The sequence below is a fragment of the Dryas octopetala genome, chromosome 7 (genome assembly GCF_963921425.1).
Source record: "Dryas octopetala chromosome 7, drDryOcto1.1, whole genome shotgun sequence".
Taxonomy (NCBI): Eukaryota; Viridiplantae; Streptophyta; class Magnoliopsida; order Rosales; family Rosaceae; genus Dryas; species Dryas octopetala.
In genome coordinates, this window is record NC_141372.1 from 13,300,932 (window position 1) to 13,311,104 (window position 10,173).

A 10,173-nucleotide genomic window follows, 5' to 3' on the forward strand; every position below is an offset into this window, starting at 1 on the left:
TATTAAGAGTACTCAAGTGCCTCATGAGTTTGTTGGTGATAAATCCAAGGAGGTGAGTAAAGGAAAGGATAAGCAAGGATTTGATTCTGCTGATCTTAAGTCTGGCAATGAATTTGTTAAGAACAATCCTAAGTTTGTTGGTGAATCTAGCAAGGGTAAGGGCAAGCATGCGGCTGATAAGATTGAGCCCATGACTATTAATAAGCTTAAGGTGAAGCCTCTGGAAGAGCCGGTGACTAAGAGAAAGATGGGCAGACCTCGGAAAGTTCTCAAGGATATCTCTAATGTACCTGAGAAGGGGGTGGTACTAATTCTACTAATGGTACTAGTCAGGAGGTGGTTGATTTAGCTAATGAGCTTGCTGCAGCTCTTGTTAAAAGTGGTGGTAAGGATGGGAGAAGGATTGTGAGGCCTGGTTAAAAGTGGTGGTTTGGTTGATAATGATCTTGTGCCTCCTGAACCTCCTGACCCTGGTGTTGTTAGCAATGATATGTGTTTTGCTAGTTTGAATTTGGTCTCAAGAGTTGATGAGACTAAATTTGTTGATGGCGCTGCTCTAAATGAGCATGTTAATGCAGAGATTTCTCAGGGGGAAGAGTCTTCTGCTAATCTAGCAGAATAAATGTCTCTTGCTTGATGGGTGTTTTCCCTAAGGGTTACTTTGTCTTTTTTTATATGATGATGAATATTATGTATAAGAATGTGAGGGGTGCTGGGGATAGTAAGCTCCCTAGCATCATAGGGATTTATCTAAAATTCACAAGGTGGATGTGCTTGTTGTGTTGAATTAGTGCTGCGAAAGCTTCGCAAGTTGTTAAGAAGCTTGAGTTTTCTAGTCAATTTATTGTGGATGCTGCTAGATTTTCAAGGGGAATTTGGCTGTTGTGGAATGAGTCTAGAGTCAATCTGCAAGTTGTTGGTAGCAATTTTCAATCTATCACTGCCCTGGTTTCAAATCCTATGCAGCAAGAGTGGTTATTCTCTGTTATCTATGCTATTCCCTGTGTTGCTATGAGGGAAAGTTTGTGGGATTGGTGATTTTAATGAGCTAGTTTGTGGAGCTGATAAGAGTGGAGGTAGGGCGTTTATTGGTGGTAGAAGCCTTTCTAGATGAATTGATCAAAATTATCTTGTTGATATGGGATATATTGGTGCTGATTTTACTTGGTGTGGTATGAGGGAGGGCTCAATTGTGTGGGAAAGATTGGATAGAAGTGTCTGTAACATTGGCTGGAGACGTTATTTTCCTGATGCCTTTGTTAGGCATTTGCCTAAATAAAATCTGACCACTGCCCCATTTTGGTATGTCTTTATAGTTCTCAAATCCCAAAGGATAATCTCAAGTGTTTTAGATGATTTTCAGATTGTTGATAAAGTGAATGGTTTCACCTCTGCTGTTTTGACTAGGAATCAAGAAGTTTTTGGTAGTCTTTTTAAAAAGAAGCGAAGGTTGCTGGCTCGCTTAGGAGGGATTCAGAAGATTTTATGTAGAAGCTCTTCTCCTTTTCTTGTACTCCTTGAACAGGATCTTAGTGAGGATTACAGTAATATTCTTAAGCAAAGGGAGATTTTCTGGCTTCAAAAGTCTAGGAATTCTTGTTTAAGAAAAGGAGACAAAAATACAAAATTTTTTCATCTTTCTACTGTGATCATAAGGAGAAGAAAAATAGATTGGAAGGTCTTAATGATATTTTTGGAAGCTGGAAGACTGGTAAGCTTCATGATATTGCTATGTGGTACTTTATTACTCTATATGGTGCTAAAAATGTTGATGATCTTGCTGGTGATATGCCTAATTTTTTCCTTGACTTGAATCATTCTGCTGTGACTTCTCTATATAGTAAGAATACTGATTTGGATGTCAAAAATGGGTTGTTTTCTATTGGGGGTTTGAAGGCTCCTGTGCCTGATGGTATGCCTGCTAGATTCTTTCAAAATATGTGGAATATTTACCATTGCGATATCATTAAAATGGTGAAGGGCTGCTTTTCTTCTAAGGAGCTTCCTGCTAGCCTTAATGATACCTTGATTGTTCTTGTTCCTAAGGTTAGTAGCCTTGTGAGTATGACCCAGCTGCGGCCTTTTAGCTTGTGTAATACTTTATACAAGATTGTGTCTAAAATCATATTGTAGAAGCTCCGTCCTATTATGGATAGCCTTTTCGCCAACCCAAGTTAGTTTTGTGCCAGGAAGACAAATTGTTGACAATATTATTAATTCTCAAGAAGTTTTTCATAAATTCAGAGTTGCTATAGGTAAGAAAGGTTTTCTTTCTTGGAAAATTGATTTAGCTAAAGCCTATGACAAGATGCAATGGAAGTTCATTAAGGATGTTTTATGGGAGTTAGGGATTAGGGGAAAGCTTTGTGAATTAATTGGTCAATGCTTCTCCTCTGTCAAATATAAGATCCTTTTGAATGGGGAGTTGTCTGCTAAGGTTATTCATGGTAGTGGTTTAAGACAGGGGGACCCTTTGTCCCCTTATTTGTTTGTGTTATGTATGGAAAAACTGGCTCATTTGATTTCCTTTCAAGTCATAAATGGTCATTGGCAGCCTATCACGATGTCTCAAAGTGGTCCTGCAGTGTCTCATCTGTTTTTTGCAGATGATCTCATTTTGTTCTCTGAAGCTACGGTGAAACAAGCTTAGGTGATGCGCAATTGTCTTGATTGTTTCTGTAGGGGTTCGGGACAAGAAATGAGCTATGATAAGTCCAGAGTGTATTGCTCTCCTAATACTGTTAGAGGCTTGGCTAATCAAATATCTGATATATGTGGTTCCCCTCTTACTGATAATCTGGGGAAGTATCTTGGGGTTCCTCTTATCCATTCTAGAAGTGGAATTGATAATTATAAGCATCTTGTGGATAGAGTGCATTTGAGACTTGCTGCTTGGAAGTGTCATACTTTGTCTCTGGTAGGGAGGTTAATGTTGCTTCTGCTCTTCCTATTTCTACAATGCATGGAAGCTAGTGGCAGTTTATTTGGAAGTTGCAAGTCTCTCCGAAACTAATAACTTTCTTATGGTTTGTGGCGCATAACAAGTTACTCTCTAATGAGGCTAGGGTCAAGAGGGTCTGTCAAGCTCTAGCTTTTGTCCGAGATGCTTCTTTCCTGTGGAGTCCTTAGACAATTTGTTTAGAGGCTGCACATACTCTTTGAGGATTTAGGAAGCTCTTATATTAACAAGGATTTCTCTGACTCTCTCTCTACAGGTTTTGAGGATTGGCTTTTGTTAAATTTGAAGTCTAATTCCTTGCTGCACAATGGCACTCTGTGGTCCTGTTTGTTTGCTGCTACTTTATGGCACATTTGGGTTTGGAGATGTAAGGGCATCTTTGATATTGGCTTTCAAATGCCTTTCTGGCCTCAAAATTTAATTAGTAAGTTTGCTTATGATTGGTTTTGAGGCTAATAAAGGGTTGTCTAGTGTTGCTATGTGATCTATTTGTATGGTGAAATGGCTACTTCCTCCTGAGGTTTGGTGGAAGCTCAACACTGATGGAAGTTTAGGAAGGGATAGTGGTATTATTTGTGCTGGAGGGGTGTTAAGAGATGCTCACGGAAATTGGATTGTTGGCTTTTCTGCTAACTAGGGGAAGGGAGATGTTTTGGCGGCAGAGTTGTGGGGGTTGTTCAAGGGGGTTTTTCTGCTAACGAATTTCATACCGGATAGTATACAAATTCTTTTCTGAGTCCTTGTGTACCATACAAATTCTTTCCTAAGACATGATTTTTTCTTTTTGAAAAATCAGACTTAGACCAAAAAAGAAATTATCAGACTTAAATGCAATGCGATGAATCATGAAATTGGGAATAAATTATTTTGTATACTTTTGCTACTAAAATTATAGTTATGCTCACATCTACTCTTGAAGAAAAAAAAAAAACGAGATATAATGAATTATTTAATTTGAACAACAAAATTTTCTCAATTAACCCTCAGTCTATTTTCTGTTAATGACATTACAATTTACTCTTCATTAATTTTTTCGTTCCATATCAATTTAAAAGTCATGATTGTGTTGCCAATTACAATTGAAACCATCATATAGATTAAAGGTGTGATCCTAGGATTTGCACATTGTCAGATGACATTTAGATGTGGCCCATCCTAAACTTATCGTTTTTTAAAACATACTTGTGTTATGTAAAATAACAATGATATCATATCGTGTTTTAACATACTTGTGTTATGTTCTAAACATAAATATTGTCTCTTACAAAAATACATAAATAAATAAATACGGTTTTGTGTCTAAAGATATTAGCACAAACTGAAATTGTGTCTAAATACATAATTATAAATATGGATTATTGTGTCTAAATACGGATTATAAAATTGAATCAACCACTTTACGGCGATACAAATTGTTCTTGGTAGGCAAAATAGAATTAACAAAACGCCACAGGAAATGAGTGATCTTGGGCGGCAATTCCACAAGGAATTTAGACCTCCATCTCCAGCACTTCCAACTTGCAAAACTGCTTTTCTTCTCAATCCAACTTATTATATTGTCAAATCTTCATATCTGGATATGAGGAGAACTAAAAGCTTGCTGCTATAAGTTGACATCCCACTGACCTAAAGATATAAGATGCAGGTTTCTTTCCCCTAGTTCTGGATATGGATTGCTTGGAGGTTGTATCATTGATCCATGGTGATGGTATATGCTTTGCTAATGATGGGGTTTTGGTTGATGAGGTTAAAAGGCTCTTGGCGGAGTTTTCTTGCGTATTGAGGTTTGAGGACCATCTTGTCCTGAGGTTTTAGGTGGCCAAATAAAATTTTGGGAACTCATTCCATAAAGAGAAGAAACCATCAAGGGCAAAATATTGCAACATCTAAACAGAAAGCAAGTCCAAAAAACGATTAACACATCAGTGATCAAACGAAGGAAACAACTACAGCATTTGTCAGTTGCTACTAGATAAAAGCTCAAGAATTACTTTTCACTATTCAATATTCATCTGTGCAGCTTACAAAGATTCAAAAGTAGCTCAACACAAAAACAAAGAGATGATAGCACCGCTGCAAAGCAGCTAAGATGAAGAAAGAGGGATTGGCTTTACTGCACTTTGGATTCGACGAAATGCAGTCTTTACTCTTTCCTTGAGACCTTCATTTTCACTCTCAACATCCCCACTCTGTTTATCAAGCTGTGCCACATTCCCATCAACACTAATTACTACCTTCCCATTTTCTCCGGGCTTTACATCCCCAAAGAGTGATACAAGAAGTGCATGAATGACCTTTTCCGTCTTCTTCCCATTTTCTTCCTCAGTTTTTATGTCCTCTGATTCAACAACTACCTTAGGGACTTCTCGGTTGATATTCAAAATGAGAGCCACAATGGAGTCCGACACCATGTCACTTATAGGATCTGACGCCCAATGCAGTGAAATGTGTTTATCCGTATCCTGCTTCAGAGTCACCCGATCATGCACTCGCAGTGTTGGCACTCCAGACTCCTCATCCACTGAAGATTCTACACTCTCATATATTTGCTTAAGCCGATGCTTTATCACACTAAAGCCACTAGCATATGGGATGGTAATCCGTTGAGTGACGTTTGCCGTGGACAGCTGTGAGAAGACATGAAGGTCGTCAGAAGCCATTATTTGATAACTGAATCCCTTTTTAACCAGTAAACCGCTGACAATGTCACCAACTTCTGGGGTCTTCTCAGCAAGCCTTCCAATAGCTTTTGCCATTTTCTGCGAGTTAAATAACATTTCAACAGACTGACAATTCTTTGGGGTCAGGATTTTGGTGTTACGGTCAGCAAATTGGGTCATGAGCTTCTGTTTAAGCCTTCCCATCTCATTAGCTTCTCCATGAACAAGGATTATGTTAGGAGGCCTCAGCTCTTCCAAAAATGCCGTCGTCTGAACAGAGTCTGCATGAGCAGAGAATGAAATGTAATGGACCTGCATGTTGAGAGGAGCAGTGAGTCCATTCATAAGGGTTACCTCTTTCGGTTCATTGATGATTGTTTTAGCTAGTGTCCCCTCAACCACATAACCCGGAATAACACAAGCATTTTTCTTATCAGAGCACCACTTATCAAATAGCTGCCTTGACAGCCCGCTCTGGAGGCCACTAGGGCTTGCCATCACCACCGATGGGCCTACATCTTTGAAATTCTCAATACTCTTTAGGGGTGATATGTACTTGAAGATGAAGGGATTTGACTTTGCATTGCGGATCCTGTCATTCATGGAAAGGGTGTATGTCTCGTAAACAGACAAACATCTTTTTGCCAGTGGGGAAGCATAATATATAGGAATATTTTGGAGCTCAGGATGGTTTGACCAATACTCATCAAGGATCAGAAGAAGTTCTTGGGCACGGCCAAGTGCAAATGCAGGAATTAAGACACGACCCCCTTGAGAGATGGTTGAGTGGATAACATCAGTGAACCGCTTCTCTCGGATGTGCCGAGGTTGATGGTGCTGGACACCATATGTGGATTCAATAATGCATATATCAGGGGAGAACTGTGGGGTCTCAGCAGCACGGAGATGCCGGTCTTCTTCACGTGAATAATCTCCAGTGTACAGGACTCTAACACCGGCAATATCAACCATAAACATAGCAGCACCAAGGACATGACCGGCAGTGTAGCACCAAAATCGAATGCCCTCAACCTCTACTGTTTGATGGAAATCAATAACCTGCAGTGACCATGCAGTCAGACAACAATTAGAGAAAATCTTTCATGTCTCGCTGGGTTTAAAGGATCCAACTGGGAATTTTGGTGGAGAGAAAACATACATCCCATATTAAACAGAGCAACAAACATTTCTAGTGATGGAAAATTTTGGTTGGTTCAAAGATGCATCATGGAAAACAGCATAAATCAACATTAATATTAATCTGTGATAGGTTGGTTCAGTTGGGAAAAAAAAAAGGTGGGGACAAAACATACGTCATGGAAAAAAACAAACCTCAATTTTATCCATTGAGGCATTTATGTCCTGCTCATCGAACAACATATCTTCAACTGAAACTTTGCTCACTTTTACATAATCTGTCAAAAGCAACTTGTAGATAGCCTTTGTTGCGTAAGTCATAAAGACTCGACCTTTGAATGTTGTCTATCGAAAGTTATAGAGATATTAGTTCTCTGGAAACAAAAAAATACAAAGCAATTATACAATAATTCAATCAGAAAGTGAAAACCTTCTCAAGAAAGTAAGGTAGAGATGCAGCATGATCCAAGTGAAAACTGCAAGCATAAAGTATGACCGAATATTAGTACACTTGAATGAAGAGTAATAAAATTATATGAGGTAACCGAAGTTTTTTTAAACAAATTAATAGGAATTAATCAGAACATTACAGCACTTTTGCATAAGAATTTGGCAGCAAGAGGTGAAAGATATATCCGCAACTATGTTGCCAAAAAAAGTCAGAAGTATAGAATGCAATGATTGATCATGAAACTACATTGTGCTCACAGATCCTTACCGACAGCCTTGCAATTGTGTATGGTGCATGAATTCTCACACATGACATAAAATTTCTTTGTAATTGGTCAAGAAGAGCATAGTACAACTGGTCCTCAAAAGAGAGAACCACTTTTATTTTCCTCTTTTGTTTTCCTGATTATTGTGTTTGGGCAGCTTTTGTTACGCTATAGATTATTTTGTTTTGGTTTTATGTCTACTGTAGGAATGTAGGATATATGATTCATGATATATGATTTGAATTTCTTATGCAATAATAAACTTATAAAAGTAATCATATTTTAAAGAGCTCACCTATATAAAATTCTTATGTAATAATAAATATGCCTTAACAAATCTTTTTAACAACACATCCCTCTTGTACCATATCCAACCTTTCCAGGATCTCTCATTCTGCACACACAATCATATTAATATCCGACATCCATACCTAGTCTTGACAGACTAGAATGTGCCTATAAGTAGCTTCTGTATATCAATGTACCTTAAATTTAACTCTTTCATTTCAATGGAAAACAAGTTTGAACAATTATTTTACCGAGCTATGAAGCTTTATTTGAAGATTATGTGATGCAATCTGGCCCCAAGTGATTCCCAAGGAATTTAAATGCGATACATAACAATTGTCTTTTTTTTTTTTTCCTTCCTCTTCCTTGATTTACATTCCCACATTAGTGTGATTGCATTAAATACCAAACAGAACTTTGACCAAGTCTGAGTTTCGTGCAAACAAAAAATAACAAAACCTTTCCGGTTTCCACCTATTTCTAAACCTTGAAGCCATAATAATCCTTTCTACCTTTGGAAAATCAAAACCACAATTGATTCCCATGATTGGTCATTAATTCAACTCCAGACATAACTTTTTACCACTACAAAAACCATCGCTGGAGTCTTTCTTGGCACTAGCTATGGAATTCATTCTACATCATTTGGTGTAAAAGTCCTTTGTTGTAAATAAGTTATGGTATTGGAGATTTGTGTAAATTTAGCATTAGATGTACTTGTCCTACATTAGACAAAATCTTTTCAATTGATAAGAAAATCAAGGAAACAAGCACAAGGAGTTAAGGGAAAAAAAGAAAAGAAAAAGGAAAGGTTTATATTTTAAAAGGCCAGCTCTTAGTTAGAGAAAGATTTTGATCTCATGATAGGAGATTTCCTACAAGAATTCATCTCTTTTAACTCAAAAAAAGAAAGACAAAGAGAAAGAAAGGTAAAGTAAGTTTAACTCAACCAGAGGAAACATGTAACGGATTAGCTCATTGTATGCAATCAATTAAAATAAGAATCTTCTTGACCTAATGTGTCATGTGACTTATGTCTGATATAATATGGCAAAAGCTTTTCAATAAAGCTCCAGAATTTGTTTATCAATTCACAAACTGACACCTAAAATACTACATCTGCAGGAGGACATTATAGTATTTGAGTTATGAGTCATGCAATCAATAAAATAAATAGAAAATGAAAAATACATACTGCGTTATGAGAAGGACATCAATTGCAGAAGGATCAATCTCATCAAAGTATGGCAAGGCAGCCATGCCGGAGTAAGCAGGATGAATTCCACAATCAAACTATCATTCATGGTTAGATGACCCACAACCACAGAGGCAAGGAAGAAGAGAAAATTAAAGTCAGGAAAGTGAAGAGCAATAATTCTAGATCCAACATTTAAAAAATAACAAAGCATTGTCTGTTAATGGCGTACCAACACAGTTTTCCCCTTGTAGGTCATGTGCACACAAGACCGGCCGACTTCGTTACCTGCCCCTAAAGGAGTTACAATAAGTTTATCATCTTCTCTTGCTGCAGACGCATCACGCCGCTTAAGGGGTGGCGGTTGTCCCATTGAAGCCATCTTTCAATCAAACTGAAAGATAAATGCACCAAAAGACTTCAAATTCCAAACTAAAATAATAATCTACACTCATTCATATATATGCTGCAGTACCCAATTCCTTTTTAGACTCATAACTGAAACCCATAAAACAAAAAACGTGGACGAATTGAAATTTGCATATAACAAAGTTTTACAGTTCTTGCTTCAGTGGACATTTGAATAAACAGATAAATGAATAGACAACTGGACCCTAACACAGCACTTAACTCAATGGAAGACCAAAAAAATACATAAATACATAAAACCCAAAACACAGAATGTTCCATTGCTTACCTTAGTCTTCGTCAATATTCTCAGAAACCAAAAATAATAAGGAAGAAAAGAAAATGAAAGAGAAAGAAAGAGAAAAAAGGGTGTGAAATCTTGTAACGGGTTAAGGTTGGAGGCTTACAGCGGGATTGCTTATTATTGTATTCAAATAAGGCAGAGAGGAAAACGAGAGTGAGGTCAGTGCTGTGAAGGATTCTCAGAATGCAGAGAGAGAATGAGAGAGGTTAAACCCTAATTGCACCAGACTGCAGTGCTGTACTCACTGTGATCTGAACTCAAAGTTGTTTGTTTTTTTTTTTTTTTACTCTATAAGCCAAAAAAAAAAAAAAAACGGGCAATAATAAATCGAACACTGTGGGAGTCGAAACCACAACCATATGATCCGAAGTCAGACACGCTCTCCACTGCGCTATGCGGTCGGAACTTAGTATATTACCTTTCAAATTTATATAATGCAGTACAACGTAATGGACATTAGTACAACTGTCTTTCCCCAACAGTATAGCTTTTGTAATATCTCATTA

At 37.6% G+C, this 10,173-nt stretch overlaps 1 protein-coding gene across 2 annotated transcripts; it reads right to left on the reverse strand.

The window, feature by feature from the left end:
* Nucleotides 1-4,885: 4,885 nt before the first annotated feature.
* Nucleotides 4,886-9,910, reverse strand: LOC147279863 (cleavage and polyadenylation specificity factor subunit 3-I-like). Of its 2 annotated transcripts, none has more exons than XM_086252459.1 (6): nucleotides 9,771-9,910; nucleotides 9,188-9,349; nucleotides 8,956-9,053; nucleotides 7,187-7,232; nucleotides 6,952-7,101; nucleotides 4,886-6,678 (listed from the first exon to the last, which is right to left on the reverse strand). In XM_086252459.1, exons 2-6 carry the CDS (start codon nucleotides 9,335-9,337, stop codon nucleotides 5,044-5,046), a joined length of 2,079 nt encoding a protein of 692 aa, XP_086108585.1. In that variant the 5' UTR covers nucleotides 9,338-9,349; nucleotides 9,771-9,910; the 3' UTR covers nucleotides 4,886-5,043. The 2 variants fall into 2 exon arrangements, with proteins under 2 accessions (XP_086108585.1, XP_086108584.1); XM_086252458.1 differs by having other exon boundaries at nucleotides 9,653-9,910.
* Between the last annotated feature and the right edge of the window lie 263 nt (nucleotides 9,911-10,173).

Excerpts from the sequence above, each read along its gene's own strand:
- LOC147279863 (XM_086252459.1), bottom strand. The coding sequence starts at position 9,337 with ATGGCTTCAATGGGACAACCGCCACCCCTTAAGCGGCGTGATGCGTCT. Across the intron at positions 9,054-9,187 it reads ACAAGGGGAAAACTGTGTTG|TTTGATTGTGGAATTCATCC; the intron begins GTACGCCATTAA and ends CATGAATGATAG. Across the intron at positions 7,102-7,186 it reads TACCTTACTTTCTTGAGAAG|ACAACATTCAAAGGTCGAGT; the intron begins GTTTTCACTTTC and ends AACTTTCGATAG.